We start from the raw sequence: 22977 nt of genomic DNA on the forward strand, positions 1-22977 counted from the left end.
TAGTATGATGAAAAAGTGAATGAAATATAAAATTGAAAAGAAATAATTGAATATTTGGTGTACTCATTCTTAAATAAAATACATAACTAGTTGAAATACATTTAGAATAAATACAAATTAGAAAAAAATATCAATTTCAGTTGACATACCTTTATTAGTTTGTATTCATTCCAATATGTATGTCAAATAAAATGTAGCTATTTAAGAAATACATTTGTATTCGTATATATTTTTCACTGTGTATTTATTTTTCTTTTCAAAATCTTGTTTCCTTTTCTAAGTCGTATTCATTCTAATATGTCTATTATTTGTATTTGTATTCGAATATAAATAAACTAATAGAAAGTTGTTCTTCTTATAAATAAAATACATAACTAGTTGACATATATTTAGATGAATACAAATTAGGGACAAATACAAGATTCATAAACAATACAACATGAAATTTTTAATAAATACAAATATTGATAGTATACATAGTGATTTGAATATAAATTAAGAAAGCATACCAAATTCTAAAAAAGAACTATAAATACAAAACAAACTAATAGAAAATTGTTCGCGATCTTCGTCGTCTTTTTCAAGATCCTCACGAGTAGACAAAGATTTTACATTTGCGTTCTGAATTTGAGGAAGGTTTGCACACCAATGAGTCTTGTAAATGTTCTTACCCTCTTTCTTCCCTCATTTTAGCAGCGAATCATACATTATACACTATTTGTTAAGTAATAAATAAATTAAAGGATGAAAAATCACCAGAAATTGGTTGATTGAGATGAATACCTCTAGTAAGCCTCTTGGATTCAGCCATTGGAGAGTAAATCATAACGGAAATTGAAAAATAAAAACAACATTTTTTTTAAGATTTAAACAAAAATAAAATTAGAAAAGAAATCTGAAAATAGGATAAAGATTAGAGATACCTTAATCAAAGGGATTCTTGTTGATTCAATTTTGGATTAAAAAAACAACAAAAATATATGGCAAAAAAATATTTGCAACGAATGTTGGAGAAAAATCAGAAAAGATAATCATAAGAGAGAAAAAAAATTAAATGGGAGAGAGAATTAACAATTTGAAAAGATAAATATGAGAGAGAATAATTTTTTTTTTAAAAAAAGGATACATAGAATTAATTGAAAAAGAGAGATAAAATAGGAAGAAAATTGGGACACATAAATTTTTAAAAATAATGACATTTTTGACATTATTGCTAATATTTATAAAGTATGACTAAATATGTTATTTATTTTGACTAGTTTACTAATTTTTTTTATTTTTATTTTTTTATCAATTTTCCATTTAGCCCACCATAGCTGCCCAGCCCAAATTCAAATCAGTAACCCATCTACTCCTTCAAGCCCAACTCTTCCCTTAAACCCGATAACCCGTCCTTTTCCTAACCCGGCCACGTCTTTTTCTCCAAGAGAAATATCCAGGACGCGCGTCCGCTCCAACTTCTAAAGGACAACTCTCCAGAAGGCGCGTCTTCAGCATCAGCGAGCGAGTGAGAAGATTGTAGCGGCATGCGCGTCGCCCTCCTCGTGTGAAGACTGACGCATCCCAACGTATATCTCCACCTTTTTCATACAAGTTTCAGCAGCAGCAAGAGCAGCTGCTATGGCAGTGCGGAATCGTCTTTCCAAGCGTGAGATCAAGCCACGCAAGGACGCTATCTTTGATCCAAACCGTCCAGCGCTCTTTGTTTTTCCAGATATCGCGGGATTTGGGTCGAATCCCTTACGGAGCTCCTTCGTCCTAGGGGTTTTTCGAATTCAAAAGGGGAGTTGAATTCTCATTTTTACCCTGGTTTTTTTTCGCTTTGGCTCGTGTTTTCCCTGTTTCGCTGCCCACTACAAGGTAAACAGCCGTGATTCTTTCAGTTGTTTGAATTTATTATACTCGAATCGCGTTTTTCTGTGCTCTTCCAGTTCTAAAGGTTTTATATTGGTGGAAGTCTTAGATCTTTTCCCATCTGTTAAAATTTGATGAATATTTGTTTCCCTAGTCAAGGTGATTTAGTATTTGTTCTATGTTCAAGTCTTCTTCGAGTTTTATCCTAATTTTGTTTGGGTATTGTTGGCCGAATCGGCATTGACTTGTTCATTTTACCGAGATAGTGTGGTACTCATTGCTTGTTTTGAATGTCTCGAAATCCTTCTCTTTCTTTTAGAGTTTTAGATCGACCTTTGATGGGGTTGTTAAGATCTGACTTCATGTAAGTTGTCTCGCAGTTTGATTGATTTTTTATTAGGGTTCATTCGATCTCGTTGCCTTCGTTTAAAATGTTGTTTCGATCCAGTTTGAATGTGTTCTCGATTTCTTTTGGGGTAGTTTATTAAGTTGCGTTGTGACATGATTTTATGGTTTAGTCAAAACTGAGTTTTGCCTTTAAGTCTTGGCTAGTTTTTATAGTGAAGTCACTGTCTTATTCGGTATCTTGTTTTTTTTAATTTACATGGGATCATTCTTTCCCAACTTAGTACTTTATCATGTTAGATATTGTTGGTTAGGCATTTATTCATTTTGTTGGAGTCTGAGACTTAAAAGGGTATAAAATATTAACAAAAATTTTAAAACGGTATATAAAATTTTATATTAATCAAAACGGTAAAGTTATGGTAGTCTCGCTAGTTCGCATGTGAAAAGTATGAGTTTCTGGACGCCACCTTTCAATTAAAGCAGAAATTAATCTGGAGTCATACGACACACATCCTACATCAAGAATTTCTTTAAATCTACAATTTTCAAAATATTGACGGATGCGAGAATGTAATAAATGATATTTTATATGTTGCTAAAATTCAATATCAGTACGACGCGTATATAAGCAAGACCTCTTTTCTTTTATGCTACCAATCCAAATTCCTTCGGAACGATGATGAACTTGAATTTTTAATACATCATGCTCTACTGGATCAGGATGTACGTATACATTTGACGGATGAATATCTATACACAAAAAATAAAAAAAAATATTAACATTAATATAAGTATTAAACGATTGAATATATTATATAAAAGTATAAAATAAATTTAAACTCACCTTATAAAGAAAAAGCTTTTAAAAACTTTAGAGAATTAGAAAAATAACAAGAATTTTAAGATTGCTGGAAAATTGAAAAAGTAGAATGCAATATGAATGATAATTCAACAATTTATAATATTGATACTATTTACACGTGAACTCTGTATTCAACAATTTATTATAAAACAAAATCTTTACTATTTACAGGTGAATCAAACAATCCATCTACACTATTTACATGTGATTATCTTGAATTTTTTAAAAATATAATTATATATATAAATATATATATCAAGGAAATCGCAGGAGGTAGCTATTTCATTTTTTTTTTAAAAATTCAATAAAATCGCTGGCTTTAATTTTTTATTTAAAAAATATAATTATTTGAATTTAAAAAAATTTAAATTCAATATAATATCATTTTTTAGAAAGAAAATATATTTATTTATTTATTTATTTTAAAATAATGTATATTTTCTTATAGTTATATATTTAAATTTTAAAAAATATTATAAATTTTTTTTCTATATAAAATCGCTGCCTTAACATTTTTTTAAAAAAATAACTTCCTAGGCAGCGATTTAAATTTATTTTTTTTAATATAATCGTTTTCAAGGTAGCGATTTATAAATTATTTTTTTTTACAAAATCGCCTTATTTATAAAAAAAAATTAATTTTTTTTACAAAATGTTAAATCGCTGCCTTGGCAGCGATTTCATTTTAAAATTTTTTTTTTCTTTAAATCGCTACCCCAGCAGCGATTTACATATATATATGTATATATTTTTATATATCGCTGCCTCAGCAACGATGTACCTTATTTTTTTAAAAAAAAATTAAAAAGGCAGCGATTTTTAAGAAAAAAAAAGCGATTTCATTTTTTTATAAAAAAAAAAAACAACTTTTGCAAAATCGCTGTAGAGGCAGCGATTTTGCTTTTTTAGGTGAGGTAAATCGCTGTTGATGTAGCGATTTTACCATTTTGGTTAATATAAAATTTTATATATCATTTTGAAATTTTTGTTAATATTTTGTACCTTTTAAGTTTCGGACTCCATTTTGTTGTGCCCCTTTCATCCTCTCTGTGTTTTTTTTTTATATATTTTATCTTGTTATCGTCTTTATGATTAAGCTCAGCGTGTTTAGTTGCAAATGATTTTCCTACAGAAGGTTTTGAGAGGCATTATGCCATATTTCACTCCGATTCCTTACAGCCCTTCTAGTATGTTTTTTTTTGTATAAGGAATGAATCGCAAGTAGTTGAATATCCCTGCTAAAGTGATCGCCTTCCTAGAATATTAATATGAATTCCCGAACCTCTTAAATGTTTTCAATAACTTTATCTGTTTAAGTCTTTTGAAAACGTTAGTTTTCTTAATTTTTTTTAAAAAATCAAGTGGCGACTCTAAAGATCGAAAAGTCAAAATTCTTACGAAAAAAATAATATTTTCGATAAAACAGTGTGAATGCTAGAATTGAGACATATATCAACCAAATTAGGTAATCACCAAAAAGAAAAATTATAAGTAAAGAAAATAGGCAAATGTAAGCTAGCGTTTGGCCATAGATATTCAAATATTTTTGGCAAATATTATTTGGATGAAAATTTGGGTGAAATTTTACCATGTGTTTGACCATAGAATTTGGGAAACATATTTCATTTTTTTAAGAAATATGATTTATACCCATAAGTTTTTAAAACTATCAAACTAACCATAAATTTGTATTACATAGCACAATAGAAATCTCATGTAACAAGTTTTATGACTTCCGCAACAAATCAACAAGAATCATTACAATAAATATTCGTATAGTGAAAAGGTCTTGGTACAAATCATGGTAATAAAAATACAACTAATATAAATTTGGGAGAAAAAAAAGAAAAGAAAACAAAAGGAAATAAATATTGCAATCACTGAAGAACCTATGCTTTCTCATCTGAAAGAGTTCAACCTATTCTTTAATATAATCTTCTCACATTTTATGAACAATCTCTTCTCGATGAGCTTGCATTTTCGAATCAGATGATCGAGAAGATGAAGCGATGTTGTTACCCTGAGCCAATAGTTCGTCACTTTCATCAACAACCATATCATCATTTTCATATTCATTGAATATTCCATTACTACTTTGGTGTTCACGTAAAAAATTATGCAATACAGCGCAAGCAATTACTATTTTCACTCTCATGTCACTATCATAGTTGTTCATGCCTTGTCTTAGTATTCTGAATCTACTTTTCCACGCATCAAAAGTTCTTTTAATTACATTGCGCAGAGAAGCATGTCTATAGTTAAATAGCTCTTTTCCATTCTTAGGCTCTCTTTCACTTCCTCGGTAGTCCTGCAAATGATAGCGCATTCCTTTGAATGGAGCCAAATATCCTCTTGTGTTCCGTAGACCAGCATCAACAACGTAATATTTATCTACCAAAATAAATAAATGCAATTCATGTTTTATTTAGTAGCTAGTTCATTAAGACTAAATAATGTTGGCAGATGGGGAGCTAATTGAATTGGTTGGTGTCAATAAATATACGGACAAGGGCCTAAAATACCCTTAAAGTATTGAAAATGGTACAAAATTACCCTTCATCCACATATTGGCTCCAAAATGCCCTTTTCATCCACCTTTTGGCTCGAAAATACCCTTGTCATCCACTTTTGTGTTCAAATTTGACCACTTTTTTAATTGTTTTAAAATTAAACTCTTGAAATATTTTTTAGAATACTTGGCGTTCAATTATTGATTATAATTATAATTTATTAATATAATTTATAAACTAACTCACTACCCACTCATTACTAACTAAACCTCACCCAATTAATAATTCAATTATAATATCAAAATCGTCATAAACACTACTAAAACAAGATGAAATTATAGATTTCTGAAAATGACATTCAAAATTATTCGAGTCTGAATCGGAGCCCCAATTAAATTTAGGTTGAGCCGCTTATTTAGGAGGACACTTTCTTTCAAAATAGAATTAGAAATTTATAATTAAAGGTAAAGAAGTAATACATTCTGAATAGATTTATACACTTTTTTTTAAATATAATTTTATAAATATTTATGATTTGTTTTAAAACTTTAATATATTATTTTGAAAAACAGTTACCTATGAAGTAACATCACATAATTGAGCCGTAAGAATAATTAAGATGAACATAGTCAGACTTGTATGTTTATTGGTGATTTTTATTTAGCCACTTGAATGTATGATAATTTACTTCTATAATTTTTGAAAACACTCAATTGGCAGTAGCTTGCATTAATAATGTGACGGGTTCATTAATTTAGAGGGATTTAATTATTAATGGGGTAGGTAGTGGATTGAGTTATAAATTATACTAATAAGTTAAATTATAACATATAGTTGAGCGCCACGTATTTTCAAAAATATTTAAATTGTTTAAATATAAAACCGTTAAATAAGTGGTCAATTTTGAACCAAAAGGTGAATGACAAGGGTATTTTGGACCCAATAGGTGGGTGGAAAGGGTATTTTGGAGCCAATAGGTGGATGAAGGGTAATTTTGTACCATTTCCAATACTTTGAGGGTATTTTAGGCCCTTTTCCGATAAATATATTGTTTTTGTAAAATAAAAAGTTAAGGGTAAAAATTGAATTTCTAAAACTTTCCAAATAATGAAATTTGGCCCAAATACTAGTTTTTTCTAGTATTTGGGAATTTGGAAAATTTGCCAAAAAAATTTGCCAAATAATAAAAAAGTGTATGGACAAACAAAATTTGCCAAGTTTTTTCTCAAGTTTTACTTGCAAAATTTATGGACAAACGGGCCCTAAGTAAAGAAAATCGACAAATCAAAGAAAATAAAAAAGAAGAAGTAGAAGAATTATTTTATAGAATAACATGAACCAAAAAATTCAAGGAAAATAGGAGAGGAACTGACCTCTGCTGCAAAATTGTTTCTCTCAACTATCTTATACAATAAGTATGTGTTTGGCATTCGACATGGAAGAAGAGAATGGAGACGGAAGGACAGTTAGAATGTGTGTCTAGCATGACGGGAACTTGCATTTGGCATTTGTGTGTGAGTTGTAATCTATATAATTAAGTACGTTCTTATATATCCCATGTTAGCCATTACACAGATTAGATCAATTTTCGTGTAATTATTAGATGCGTGTTTTTGTTCATGATATCTTCCTCACTATATAAGTAGCAGTAACAAGAAAAAACTAATATAAGCAGAGCGACGAAAGACGAGAGTCAATATTATCAATGGATAGACAAATTTTGAGCATAAACACATGTAATTGAGTATCTTGTAATAATGGAGCAACGGTGACTTTTTAAGTTAAGAGTGTCTTCCATTATGATAAAAATTGAATGAAAACATAGAATTAATGTTGGATTCAGCTACTAAAAGCTTAATCATCTCTCCTTCCATACAGATTGGTTCTACATTCTCTCCAATTGATATCTCTTTAGATGATTCAGACTTGTGTTAAATAGACAACTACACAGATGAATCTCCTCTTAGAGATTCTGCTACTTATCGAATCCTTCTAACATGTAAACAATTTTTTCTTCTTCATAGCTTACCAACTCTATCAAACTTTGAAATTGACACATGGGGATGGACCCCACAAAAGAAAACCTTTATTTAAGTAGGAAGCATTTTATGCAACAAACTCTAAAGCGGACACTTCCACCATCCCTTCAGCCTTTGGATATACCTGACAGTTAAAATCGTCAATCTCATGAAAGATCATACCAATCTGCATGGGCAACCATGATGAGTTAGTACTCTATGGAAACAAAGAAAGCAGAGTATTGCCTCCGTCTCTAACGCCACTTCTTTATAACCATGTAGATGATTCCTTACATTACCATGGGACAGCTGATGAGAGACTGATCTTTCAAGCTGTTCTGCAGGTACTTGGTTATGCCCGCCCTTGGGATCCGTAAATGTTGTAGAAGATAAATTCAGTAATGGTATTTCACAAATACTTTAAAGCAATACACATCCAAACATATAACATTGAACACACAAAACACCTCTCTTTTATTTGTCCCTTACTTTTGGCCTTCTAAAAAAAATATTATCTTTAAATTAGCTTATGATAAATTTATATTTGAAACTTCTCACGTTCTCTAGGAGGTCAAATACTTCTTCGGCAAGTGCATGACTCAAATACTAAAAAAAGAATTTAAGGGTAGGAAATTTTTATTGCAAAAGATATATTCTCGTTGAATACATAGGTAATTTTATAGTAGTATAGAATCATGATGTAGACTTGTCAAATAATATCTTGTATTAGTTTTGTATTTACCAAATAAATTCAATGTCTCTTTTGAAATAAAAGAGTCAGTGACATTTGCTCTCACCATATTTACCAAAGTGAACATCAAAAAGAGAACATATGAGTGTTTAATCATTCATGTATATGGTTTATAAATAGTTCAAATCATGTTATATATATGGAAATATCATCACTACCATAAAATTACACCAAACTCAAAAAAATAACTTGATAATGTTACGAATTGAGAATGAAAATGGACGAAACTATAAGCAAAACTTTATTGTATATTTAGAGGAGCTTTGTTCTTTCATTATCCTTTGAACTTCTTTAAATTTTATTATCCTATACCTTAGGACTCTTTTAGCTTTGGAGCTATTTTCTTATTCGAGCACTCCAATTTTCACAAAGGACAATGAATTTTTAGTTGTCATAATAATAGCTAGAAAACTAAGGATGTCTATTATTAATTATACTGAACAAAGAATAGCCAAGGATATGACTACATTAGAGGTTAACACACACACATGAAAAGAAAAACTTTATAAGCTGAAACCAAGTGGGGTCAGCCATGTTAATTTCAGCACCTTGCCTGAAGTTTCAGGTTTTGTTACTACTATTACCCTTTCTTGTTCAGTTGTTGTTGAAGAGGTCATATTCATTTTGTTTCTTCTCAATCACTTGTAATTCATTGCTTAGGATGTCAATTAAAGAAGTTGAGAACATATTTATTAAGAATCAATAGATCATTCTTTTAACATTTTGAACATAACTTTCATTAAACATGTCATATGCAAAATGAAGACATAATTTTTCTCTTGAAAGAAAATAGTAGATCATACTGTAGGGAAATTGAAACACCCAAACATACTATCACATTTCAATAAACTCAAATCAGGGAGACCTGTTTTATTCAAAAAGCCATTTGACAAAAGTTCAGATTCTCTCATCCAAACATATTATTCATAGTTAGTTGTGCTGATTCTTCACTTTTGATGCCGTACTCGTGTTGGATTCATCAAAAATACCTTACTTTTGATGAATTTGACATGCACCCATTGACATTTTTGAAGAGTCGATAAAAACTCTATGAAATAAGATGACAAAGGATTTTTCAAATTCGAGTTAAGTGAAAGCCATTTAGGAGGCAAGTTCCCTAACTACACGAACCTAAAGAGAAAGAGTGTTTTGTTGGTAACAAATACATAATTCATTAAAAAGACATAATGCATGTAGCGAACAGGAACAATTGTTAGCTTACATATAAAAGTTCTAACGCATAATATTTTGTTTGCCAAGGTTATTAAGTAAAAAGAAAGAATGTACCTTTATAGATTTTCATTCATGACGACGTACCTTTCACAATATATTATTTAGTGAAGCTGGAGTTGTTGGTGTTTATTTTTCAATTCGGATAAGTCTTGTAAGCACTCAAAAAATGAAGATTGTGTGAAGTTTAGTAGGAGAACTTGTACTTAGGAATCTTATGTCCAGATCAAAAACTTCTATTTGCAGTTACCAACACAGTGGACAGTAGTAGGAGAGATTATGAAAAAACATGACAAATGTAATGTTATATAAATTATACGAACCAAATCCATGAAAGTTATGGCCAACTCCGAAGACACGATAACATATATTGAACAAAATAAGAATGAAAATAGTTTTCAGGTCTCCTTGTCCGATACACAACTAAATTAAAGACGTTGTGATTAAGTAAAGAAAATTGAAATCATCACACTTTCTTTTTCATAGAATCAATGCTAAATTGTTTTTAATCTTGTCACATACTTTAGAGAGAAATTTTGCGGAAGTCAAGGGCTTGTTTTGAGATGAAATCATAATTGGAACCTAAATAAGCCATAAAAATAACTAAATAAGTCACTATTTTAGAAAGTAATTAAAATAGATTTAGTGGAAGAAAAAAATTACTTTATTTAACATTCTAAACGTTTTTAGTTAGTCTCATAACGTGTATATTTTAATATATATATATATATAACGGAACTATTTATTAAGTGTAAGTTTTTGTCACACTTTGTAAAGTGGAATTTTTTCTTACACTTTATTAAGTGGAAGAAAAAATTATGTTTTACAAAGAGAGATTTTTTACGTTTTGAAGCTTTATGAAGTTTTTGCAGTGTTTGTCATATAATTATATTGATTTGACATATCATAAAAACAGGAAAATATTATTACATTATGTATTTTTTTTTCTTCCGAAAACTCCTCCAAACTCTATTTAAGGACATTCAAACATAGCATCTTCAAAATATTTAGTCTTCTATTTTTCATCATTTCATCACAAAAAATGTCTTCTACCTCAAAAGCCAGAGTTTCGATTTATTGGAATGACGAAATTATACATTATGAAAATACCGTTTATCATAATTGTTCTCTCAAACATAATGCTAAATATTCAATCAATGTCCAATATCATAATTTTTTTTTATCAATTTATAAAAGAATGAGTATAAATAGTACTGATTATAATTTGATTATAGTAAGAAAATACCCCACTTCATTTTTATCACAAGGACAAGTAAATTTTGGAGAGTGAACTATTTATAATGACGAACTGTTGACAGACTTTTTGATGGTTCCAAATGACTACATAGATTAAATCAAGTTGACAATACTTAAAATCTATGCTAGAAAAGAGTCTAAGACTAGTTTGCAACGTTCTCCTTTATCGTTCGATGTCCATCCCCGATTAGAATATCATAATAGTGTTGATGAATTTCCGATAACTCAATTTACTAATTTTTCTAACATGACTCATTATTAAAATATTTTTATCGATCGATATGATTTTCATTTGAACGAAACTATCAATAAAAATGACTTTTATTTCGATAATTATTTGTTGATTTTGTCAATTAATTATTAATTTATATGATTTTTTAATTTTATTATTATTATTATTATATTTTGTAGCGGTTACCTCAGCACGATAGGAATGTTGCTCCAATTATAAAATTTTCTTCTACTTTATAAAGTGTAAGAAAAGACTTTCTTAACAAAATGTAAGAAAAAATTATACTTAATAAAATGTAATAAATAGTTTCATTATATATTAAATTAATATGTTATGGGACTAACGAAAACTATTTAACATATTAGATAAAGTGGAGTAATTTCTTTCCTTAAAGTGACTTATTTTTTATCACTTTTACTGTTTTTGTTGTATTTAGGTTCCAGACTCAACAGGTGAAGACTGGCAAAGCATATTTTATGGAGTAACATGTGAAACAAGAATGGAGCACTGAACTTGTAGAGTTGTGCAATGGATCAAATTCCCCACAGTGATGAGAGTTGTACTATATGTTAGTGGTGGAATGCTCAGAAACAGTGAAGAAATACACATTTTTGCTACTTAATTCTTTTTTAAGTTATAGGGACACGATCATGTACAAAATTTAGTTAGCAAAAAGCACAATGTAACTTTTGCACATATCAAATGGAGACAAGTTTTTTTTATTTTTTAGAAAAACAAAATTGTCAAAAAGTGTATAATAGCAATTTTCCGTCGCCGATTATGATTTAAATACCTTCCATTGCAGGTACTGTGTATATATATATATATATATATTTTTTTTTGTTTCATTCAATTTAGTTTCTTTACAGGTGATTTTGGTACCTTCTTCAACATTTGCTTGCTTGCACGCTCTCCGTAAATTTTCTGGAGTAGCATTATACTTATCAATTTGCTTTGATTGCTGAAATTCACCTTCCTTTCAGAACTCTAACATCGAATTTTTGCTAGTTCCCGGTTATTAAAATGGTCTATTGTTTTGATACTTGTGTGTTACAACGATCTAGTTTAGGGTTAAGTATGCAATTCTTGAAATGTACAGTAACTTGAAAGATGACATAATTTCAAAGGCATAATAACTTACCCTCAAATCATATTTATATCTTTCAACTTTGGATGCGTACAAATAGACACTTAAACTTGTATAAAGTTGAACAAATAGACACACTTGTCCAACATGTCATTTTTTTATCCTACGTGGTCTCTTATGTGTACTGTATCATGTGTTTATTTGTTTAAAAGATGAATAGTTAAAGTGTCTGTTTGTACATTATAAAAGTTGGACGTTAAAATTAAAATTTAAGTTTAGGGTCCAATATATGTATTATGTCTAATTTCAACAGATGTAGACTGAAGATTTTTGGCCATTTACTGTTATCTGATTTCTGTCTGTTCTGTATATAAGAGAATGATATTTTTTGCTGTTGCTTCAGTAGTTGTAGTTTCATCGCTGAGAATACATTTCCTGTTTATTTCACAAATTGCGAATATGTGTGTTTAGCTTTAGGGGAAATAGTGAATTTTTTAGCAGCTACATGTGCCTCTTGAAGTAAAAGAAAAAAAGCAGTTGCAGTACAAAAGAGTTGGTATTGATTGCAAACTGACTTTATATTACCTCATTCATGACAATATCTTATTCCCCTGCGATATCACTAGATAAACAAAATGTTGAAATTCAAACCAAGTTTTACATGATGCGGAGGTGAGAAATTAGTTAAGAGTAACTTTGCCAACTTCCAGCTCCCTGGATGAGGTGCACAATTGAAACTGTAGGTTCAAAGTATACAAACTAATGGACAAGAATGTAAAGAACTGGAATGAACTATGATGGTGCACAAATTATGACTGAAAAGACAAACTAGTGAACTAATTTTTAGGTTGGGAACCTAACAGGAGAAAACAGAGACACTTTGGGGTGGCCTAGTGGTTTGGACTTGGGATGGGAGGTCTCAAGTTCGAAATCACTTGCCAACGAAAGTAAGGGGTTTGCCTTCTGGGTCGAGCTCGTTGCACCGGGCTTGCTTAGTGCGGGTTATCTCTCTTATGTGGTTTGCAAACTATTGCATAGGACCGGTGGTTTTACCTTGTGCGCACCCAAAGGGTAGCGGCTGCGAGTTTCCCTTTTGTCATAAAAAAAAAATAGGAGAGAACAAAGAAAAGTTGGACTCGTGACTTTATCCTTTCTTTAACCTATAAGCATGTTATACAAATTTTTTGAAACTTAAATTAAATTTGATCTAATCCTTTTTCAGTTCATCTTAAGATTTGTTCGTTCTTAGCTCGCATCTTAGAAGAGCTAGAGGTAGATTTTAAAGTTTATATCATCAGGTGCGAAGTATGTAAGACTGCTTCTGTGTTTACTTACTGCCTTTAAGTAGGTGGCCTATCTAATTTGCTCTTATTAGTACAACTAAATTTCAGAAGCTTAGGTTGTCTTTAAGTCTCTAGATTATGAAGGATTGGTGTAAATTGCCTTTTTTTCTGTGAATGGATGTATTATTTGTTACCATTCTGTAGCTGGAAACAACTCCATTTTCCCAAATATGTATTAAAATTTTACTGCGTTAATCAGATCATTGAGTATCCTTGCAATGCTATGACTCTCACGCAGATATCGTCTTACAGCTTATTGATCTAGGAAAGACTAGTTTATTTATCAGGAGAAGAACAACTTTAACATAAACTTTGCATATTGCAGTTATAGGTTTCACATTCTGAAAATATGTATATATTTTCCTTGGTACACTTATTAGATTTTTTTCATTCTCTATCTTTTGACATTGCAATCTCAATTTACTACCTGCAACTATTAGTTGCATGTTTATTATGATCCATTGAGTTACTCTCTTGTAAAGTGAGAGGTGCAAATTGAATAATACCAGTTTGAGGTTGGAGCCAAAGGTGCAAGTTAAAATTCGGTTTGAGAGTATAAAAGGTCTTGAAAATGTTTGATGTAGTTACTTGTCACCACCACCATAAGACTTTAATTTGACATTCTCTTTTAAGTATGGTCTTAAAGTCAATTTGTTCTTCCCTCTAGAATAGCATAGCATAAATCTTCCATTCCAAATGAAAATAGGTGCTACTGATAAAATAAAATATATCAGTTGTGACTACTCAATGGATGAGTTATACACAAAACATGTAGCCCATATAATAAGATAGCTATCTGTCCGCTTTCCAGTTCCTTATCCTGCTACTGATGAATGCTATTCATCTCTATTTTCTTAGCCTACCCTCCTTGCAACTCTAACTTAATACTACAATTGTTTTCCCTCTACTTGGTTACATATTGACATTATTGTTGTACCGTTCAGCAGTCGCATTATAGCCAGGTCCCCTTTGATACAAGACATGTCACAGGGAGTGCATGAAGCAACTGTGATGGTCTTCAAATTTTCTTTTCGGACCAGTTTGATCTTTCCTTTCATTTTCGCCTTTCCCTTTTCTTTTAGTTACCTTTTTCTTGTTTCTATTGCCCCAATCAACTGCAAACTTAATGCTAGTAGTTAGGTGTTACTAGTAAAGAAACTGAATAACAGGCAAGAATATACTCCTTACTAACAGACCATGCATATCCTTCAAAATCAATTATCTTAAGTTTGTGTAGTTGGAGAGAATAAAATAGGTAGCGTCAAGAAAAGGGAACGGCAGAGAAATCTTCAGTTGGCAGATTATTAATATTACTTATATTATTATAAATGAATGATAGTGAAGTTTGGTTGGATTTAACGATTTATCTATGATGGCATTGATTTCCCAAGTCAGAATTATTGAATCCTTGCTGTATCTCTTTTACCAATCTTCATTTTAACTAACCGAACATGGGATAATTGAAAAACATTTTCTTCGTACCAAACACACCCTAAATACTCACTCTAGTTCCCTTGCACAGGTCGCATGGACAAAAAATTCCGGTATCTTTAATAAGTTTAGCATGCATGTTGTCAACCAAAAAAAAGTTTAGCATGAATGCTCCTTTTAGAATCATCCACACACATTTAAGAAACTGGAAGGTCATTATCTGAAAGTTACATGATATAGCTTTATCCTTTTGTAAGTTCATGTCTACATTGCAAAAGACTTGTGAGCATGTTCTGATGCTAAATTGTGGAAAGATTGTTTATACTGCTAAGAGTGTTTGATCCTGGAATCAGTGTCTCACTATTGGATCTAGGCTTACTCACAATTTAACTTGTTTGCAATTTATCCTCAGTTTGAAAATGTGTTTTGTATAGGCTGTGGAAAAGGGTTGAGATATAAAGCCGAGTGAGAAACATTTGCATGACCACACACAGGGTCATACTGGAAAATCTTTTATCAGAGAGCAATCCCCCCCCTATAGTACATGTATGTCCAATTTCCTATAATTATATTGACTTTCATGTCTCCTTTTATTTTGTAAACTGAGTGGTCAATATTCTTTACTGATTAATTATTGAACTCTTTTACAGGAACGATCTCAAGAAATATTAGAGCCGCAAACACAGGCTCATTCTTATTCTGATGAATCACATGCTTCCTATATTTGTTGAGGGTGTACGTAGAGCAATTTCTTCACCGCCAAATACTCATACGGACCACCCATCAGTTGCTGCTACTACTACTGCTAACATGGACAAGGTTCATACATCGGTTTCTGATGACGATGGTATAACTCTACAGGCTCCTCACATTAGTTAGCCTATTGCTATGTTTTAACAGTATTGTTGGTGTTGTGGATGTTTTTCTGTTTAACCATGCTATTATTATGTGTGTTAATCATACCTTACTTTTCCATCCCAAGAATGTAGTTATAGGATGCACATGTAGTGTGCAACTACAACCCTTTAGCTTCATTAGTTCCAATTGTTATAATGTATTTTCTCAATCATTCTTTTTGTAATTTATTTCAACTCACTTAAATTTTAAAATGTTAGAACACGATTTATTTGTTAATTTGTCTTTATGAGTTAAACTCAAAATGATCGATTGAACTATATTAATATAATCAAACAAAAATGCAAACATATAAAATCATATTGGAATTTTGAGGGGGCAAACAAAGAAGTGAAAGTCATTTTTTTTTAAAAAAAGAAGATAGGTTATTTGATTCCATCTTGATATAAATAATAAATGCTAAATAGGTTGGATCCTAATTAATTACTTAGTTAATTGAGGGATCTTTAACAGTTTTTAGGAAAAAATAAATAAAAATCACTACCTTTTAATTTTCAATTTCAAACAACCAAACATAGTGGCATTCTGACTTACCCTTACAAAGAGCTACGAGCCTACGACGTCCCTTTGGCAGGTATTGTTTAACTTATTATTAAGCACTTGATGTCACAATCGAGGGACTTTTAATTATTTAAAAGGATAATAGAACGAATCATATTCTTATCACTAAATGATATGTCTACAATTTGATTTATAGTTACCAATAAATGTAACTTTTGTCCAAATGAAAAATTGCAGTAATCAAGATAAAATCATCACAGAATTATTCAAATCAACGTGTTGCATAGTGACATTCTGATTCACGACATGTTAAACTCCAAGTTCATTATTTTGCATCGTATTAAACTACATATTCCACATTTATTACAACATTCTTTATAAGCGTGACACATAATGATAACATTGCACAACGCCTAGTATCTAGCTGTGAGTATTGAGATATCTACATCTCAACCTAATTTATTACTTCGCATTCATTTAGGGGCTTTAATTTATTACATAAGCACTTTATGTAACTTAATCATGAAACATGACTGAGTCTTGGAGAAAGAATGTAATTTGAAAAGATAGATTAGTGCTACACATTGAACTCTATTATAAAAACATGCACTGTATCTCATCCAGCTGAGTTATGAATGACAGGAGAATCAAATCAACAACAGACAATCCATTTTGTCACTCCTTGCCATTTAATTTAAATCAACAACACTTCATTATAGAAAAAGAAAAAGAACATCACCTCTTATGAATGACTATCGTTTTTAGCTTTTAAAACTTGATTCATTTCCCAATCAAAGAATGTTTCTGAATACAAAATTACTTTAAAAGAAGAATTTGCAATCAACAGAAAATGAAAATGCAAAAGCAGAAGAATCTTGATTGATCTTTGGGGAAAAAAATTGAACAGCTACAGCTAGGAAGGGTGTTCAACATTCCAAAGTTTTTAAATCAAAATAAAAATGTAAGAAATGCTAAACAACATTGCTGAGAAAATTTGTTTTCCTAAATTGATCTTTCAGTCAGTAATACATAAAACAAATCAAAACAGCGAGGATAAAATAGAGTGGCCTGGAGCGTGTTGTGAAACTCAGTAATCAGAGATCACAGCAATACAACAAGAGATCGAGCCACCTGACACTTCAAGAGATCACCAGCAGCTTCAAGTGAGACATACAATGACCTCTTACTTCTTCCGCAAAAAGGAAAACAGAAACAGATGTGAGGGGACAGATTACAACGTGTGAAAACTGTGACCAGGAATAACCCCGGACCAACTGTTGATCACAAAATTGAGCAGGCCCTTTGGGACTTCCCTTTCTTTTTCTTTGCCTTGGGTGGCTGGAGCACAACTTTAATGGCAGCATCAAATACTCCTTTTACATTCTGAAGCAACAACATTTCAAATCATATACTTCAATGAAACGCATCAAAAAGATGTTGAGCACAAGAAACAAGAAGCTCAAGACAAAATATACCTCCTGTGTTTTTGAACTACATTCAATGTAGGAAGGTGCACCAATTGTTTTCCTCAGCTCTTCACCCTTAATGTTGGAAGAAGAAGTAAATTAAATACTAATGACAAGCAAGGTGCACAGTGTACTCCACTAAAGAAACTCGAAGAGTGGATAGCCGCAATGACCCTTACCTGAGCAGTAGTAATTGGCACGGCACCTGGATGGTCTATGAAGAATTGCTTATCATCTCGAAGATCTAAATTCAATGCAAGAGGAAAGTAGGACAATTAAATATATGAATAATCCTCTCTGAATGATAAAAAAAAGACGGGGAAAGTAAAACTGGAAAAAGATGAGACCTAAAAGTTCAAGAACAAAACATTAGAACATGAGTACAACCAGAACAAAGAATATATATTCTTAAAAGAGGAAAATCACAATTTGAAGAATAAACAAAACAGTTGTGTTACAACCTTCAACCTGAATAGGAATATAAACTCGAAGTAAAAGATAAGAGACGTACACTTCAAGGAAAGCCATTTGTATTTCGTTTTCTATTTTTTCTTTGGCAAAGAGAACTTAATTCCAACGATATTAACGTGTCCTTGTATAGACGAAAGTTCACTCTTTTAACTTTATAAAAGAGACACAGGACAAGAACATGTGCTGCACACACCCCACACCACCAATCATTTTCTACTTCCATGGCCCAAAAGGTCTACTATTTCTTCTGTTTGCTCTTTAGCAGTTTCCTAAAAATCTTGTATTTGTGACAGGGAACAAAGTACCTTCTACTCAGAGAGCAGCAAGACTTCTTTTACCACAATGGATTTTGAGTATACATACATGATTATCAGAGCATTATCAGAGCCAATTAGGAGATAGAAGTAGCACTATAAAATAAGATGAAGATTGATCCACTATTATACTGAGATGATCAGATCCTTCTGAAAGATTCTTTTTTAATCACAGAGAAAATAGAAGTAAAATGGAAACATCACAGAGACCACTTGATCATCACCTCATGAAGATATACGAAAAAATCCAAGATCATATCGTATAAATAGAACTTTACCAAGTTTTGTTCCAACAAGCACAATAGGGACACCAGGGGCGTAATGCTTCAACTCAGGAATCCACTGGAAAATAATCAACAAAGCAAAAATAAATTTCCATGAACGATTAACAAAGACGAAAAATAAAACAAAGAGAAAAAGGAAATTTTACACTACCTTCTTGGAAACATTTTCATAACTGGCTTTACTGATGAGAGAGAATGCCAAAATGAAAACATCAGCTCCACGATAACTCAGAGGTCTTAACCTATTGTAATCCTCCTGTCCTGTAATATGTATAATTTACGATGACATTATATAAATTTGAATACAAACATAAGGGCAGTAGCAAATATATGCATAAGAATACATCTGCAAATAAATAGAAGGCTAAATACACAAATGGCCCCTTGAATCTTTAGCCATAACCAATTGAACACTTTTTAGTTGACAGAAATGTATCTTGTTGATACAAGATGCTGATATGGCACATCATGTGTATCGACCTCAGCCTCGAGCACGTGAACTGTTTGTAAATTTCTGAATACACCCTCTGTAAAAGTACTCAAAAGGGTGTCCATAAAATGGTAAGAGGATCATTGATGGAAGAAGAAGAAAAGTCTAATCTTGGAGACGAAGAAGAGAAGCAAGAAGCACAGAAGAAGCATGAATATAATAGACAAAATAGCAGAAAGTTGAAGAGTTAAGTGTAAGAAAAGGAAAAGATTGAGGCAACAAAGGATATAAGAGCTTGTGAGGAAGTCTCCATCTTCCAGCAAGAATTTTCTAGATTAGTTAAAAATGTGATTTTTTGTGCCATAGATGAATTAGATGGAAAAAGGTGGTAATTTTTCCCAATAAAGTAAATTTTTGAATGTTAGCTATGAAAAATAGATCATTATGATTGAAATCACAAGAAAAGATGTTGGTATTGCTCTTAACCCCAATTTTCAGTTGCTAAAGGACGAAATAGCCTAACACATAGATAGACACCTTAACTTGACCTCAACTGACAACTAACACACAACTTAAAAAAATGCACATCTAGACAGCTTAACTTGGTTCAAGTGTCCCCATAAACACCCGAATTTTGAGAATGCACCCCCCTTAAAAGTGTCTAGATGGCTCACAATGAAAGTTGGGCTGTTCAACAGGTAGTAGAGGTCAAGTTGAAGTGTCTATCTATGTATTATGCCGGACGAAAATGTGTGACTTTAATATGAAGTCATACAACCGATTTCATCAAACAACTTAACCAGTCGAAACCTCTAAATTAAGCATTTGGCGTGGAAGGAATTTCGCGCACAAGATTTCCTTTGCAATTGGTTACCTGGTTTGTTTTTGGTAGGATAAAGACGTTAGGATAAGGGAAATATTCCATTTTTAATTTTTTATTTGGATGACATGTATGTTTTTCAAAATGAGATGCGTCCATATTTATGGTCATTCATCATACTTTTATAGCGTAAAAGTTACACATTTGATTTTGTTAAGTCTTGATGACTGAAGTGTCCAAGAGACACAATTTGGAAAAGTAAAAGTGTTCAATTGGTCATAGCTAAAGTTATCGTGTCCAAGTGACATCTCATGCAAGATTGAGAGGCTATCTATGTATTTGGCCTAAATAGAAATTATAAGCTTTCTGCCAAAGAAAAAAAGGAGTACTAATTGGTTTTTAATGTAGTTACCAGCAGTATCCCACAACCCTAGGTTGACAGTAGCCCCATTGACAACCACATTTGCACTGAAATTGTCAAACACAGTTGGCACATAATCCTGTCAAACATTGTAATAGATGAGACAAAGAAATTGATGTTAGGATATACAAAGCTTTGATCATGTGAACTGAATCCCCGAGAAAAAAAAGATACACTGCAAGTGATGTCTTTATGTGATAACAAGCAGAAGCAGAGCCAGGATTTTCAATAAGGGGTTTCAAAATCTGTAGAAATACACATGAAGTAGTCGAAGGGATTCAACATATAAAATTATTTTAACCATGTATAAAGAATATAATTTTTCGCCCCCGGATAACAAGCTGCAATAATATAAAGTAGCAACAAGCAAAAGCCATAACATCTAACATGAATTATTGTCACCACAAATCAATTTGTTCATTTTCACCTTGAATGGGAAAGAGGATACAATTGTAGTCATGTATAAACAATTGGAAACACAACAACATATCGCAATTTGTTCATTTCACCTTGAATGGGAAAGAGGATACAATTATAGTCATGTATAAACAATTGGAAACACAACAACATATCGCAATTTGTAACACTAATTTGAAAAGAAAAAAAAAACAAACCGTGGGGAAGGTATTGCTGGTGTAGGAAATCAAGAGGCATGTCTTTCCAACAGCACCATCACCAACGGTGACACACTTGATGAACCTGGATGCGCTCATTTTGGTAGGTATCCCTCTCTCTCAGATCTTCTGCAGAAGACCTGATTGTTGTATAAACAGAGAAAATAGAGATTGATGGGAGTTTGATTTCAATCACACATTTGTACATACAATACAATAATGAAGATAAACAAACAAGAAGAATGAGAAAGAGGAACCCTAACCCTAAAATAGGAAGAAATGGGTAAAAGAGAAAAGGGAAGAAAGATGCAAGAGAGAAATAGATGATGATGACATGACTAGTGTTTGTAATGCCATTATATTATGGCTCGCATTTTTTAGCCGCAAAATTATGCCGTTGAACCGTTCTTCACATCTCTCTCCGCCTCACACACCGACCAGAATCCTTATTTTATGGAATCCATCCGACTAATCATATTTCAAAAACTTTTTTTCTTTTTTACTTGTTAAGTAAATTAGAGTTAGTAAAAATCATTTATTAAAGATTAGTGTTATTAAATAAAGAAAGATATTCTATTATTTCTTTATTTTCGATCGAAATTATATTTATTTTTTGTTATATTATTTTTATCATTTGTTACCATCACTTTTATTATCCTCTACAATGTTCATGTGGCGCTTGTTAAATCCTCAAATGCATAGTTCGATCAAAATGTGGCGCTTGTTTATCCCATAAACTTATTTTATAAATAATTTTTTACCCCTTTTTGATCTATGGGGCCGGCGCGTGTTGACTATTTTTCAGAGGTATGTGATTGAGAATGTCACGTAGATCGAAAAGAATAAAAAATTATTTATAAAATAAATTCGAGATAATAGGACTTTTTTCAATCAAAATGTTACTTATATTAAAATGGAAATAGTAATAGTAATAACATTGTTCGGACTATCTCGTGGTAATGGGCGTTTCATTGTTAATGTTTTGGGTTACATCCCGACCCTGGAGATTGCGGGTATTTTATAACCCTATTGTAAAGTGTTCCGGTGGCGTCCGCTTGAAGTTCATCCTTCACCATAGTGGTGCATCATCAAAAAGGATTTTTTTTAATCGATTTAATTCGAATTGCGATTTAGCTTGGTTGTTAATCATAACCATGAACAGCCCTATCCGCAACTTTATTCTGCTCCCGAAAAATGTACTCCAGCCTTGTAATATATATTCAACAGCCTCACTATTAGTGACATGCATTCAGTGATTAGATCATCATAGAGCAAGTTGCCATTTTTAAGCCTTTTGATGAGTTCAGAGGAATCATAGTTAGATTTTTAACGGGCTAAGATTGAAGTTTTGTAGCAATAGACAGGACCCTCCGAAGGGCTTGAAAACTTTGCTCTGATGGGGTTGGTAAGGGGGGTGTATTCTGCAAAACCCTTTTCCCACAAACCCAAGTGGTTTCTTATCACGTCTCCGGGACCTTAGGGGCCGAAGTTTGAAGGTAATAGGACTTTAGTATAGTATAAGTGTATCTCTAGCTTATCCATTTTGCCTAAATAATTTTGTTAATATGTTTTTAAAAAAATTAAATTTTAATTATTGTAGTTTCATAAAATATTTTTTCATAAATTAAAAATATAACATGCTAAAAAAAAGGAATAAATTAAAATAACATTATAAAATATAAATAATAAAATAAAATTTAATCATTATTGCACAAACAAATAATATGTTTAGAAATAACTCAACGACCTGCTTGACCCTAGACTTTTCAGCCTCTTATATGTATAAAATAATAGAGTAATATATATGGTCGACAAATC

At 31.5% G+C, this 22977-nt stretch overlaps 1 protein-coding gene and 1 long non-coding RNA gene across 2 annotated transcripts; one reads left to right on the forward strand and one right to left on the reverse strand.

Annotated features, from left to right (window-relative positions):
- Positions 1–1446: 1446 nt before the first annotated feature.
- On the forward strand, positions 1447–8372 carry LOC104645982 (uncharacterized). The gene is made up of 2 exons (XR_740216.4): positions 1447–1860; positions 7875–8372. It is a non-coding gene; the product is annotated as an uncharacterized lncRNA (long non-coding RNA).
- An 8818-nt stretch (positions 8373–17190) lies between these two features.
- On the reverse strand, positions 17191–21771 carry LOC101254357 (rac-like GTP-binding protein ARAC1). Its single transcript, XM_004233517.5, has 7 exons — positions 21160–21771; positions 20537–20624; positions 19026–19135; positions 18869–18932; positions 17985–18049; positions 17815–17880; positions 17191–17722 (listed from the first exon to the last, which is right to left on the reverse strand). Exons 1-7 carry the CDS (start codon positions 21256–21258, stop codon positions 17621–17623), a joined length of 594 nt encoding a protein of 197 aa, XP_004233565.1. The 5' UTR covers positions 21259–21771; the 3' UTR covers positions 17191–17620.
- Positions 21772–22977: the final 1206 nt, after the last annotated feature.

This window comes from Solanum lycopersicum, chromosome 2 (genome assembly GCF_036512215.1).
Source record: "Solanum lycopersicum chromosome 2, SLM_r2.1".
Classification (NCBI taxonomy): Eukaryota; Viridiplantae; Streptophyta; class Magnoliopsida; order Solanales; family Solanaceae; genus Solanum; species Solanum lycopersicum.

Coding starts and splice junctions, on each gene's coding strand:
- LOC101254357 (XM_004233517.5), bottom strand. CDS start 21,258: ATGAGCGCATCCAGGTTCATCAAGTGTGTCACCGTTGGTGATGGTGCT. Junction 18,050..18,868: donor GCTTGTTGGAACAAAACTTG/GTAAAGTTCTAT, acceptor CATTGAATTTAG/ATCTTCGAGATGATAAGCAA. Junction 17,723..17,814: donor GTAGTTCAAAAACACAGGAG/GTATATTTTGTC, acceptor TTGTTGCTTCAG/AATGTAAAAGGAGTATTTGA.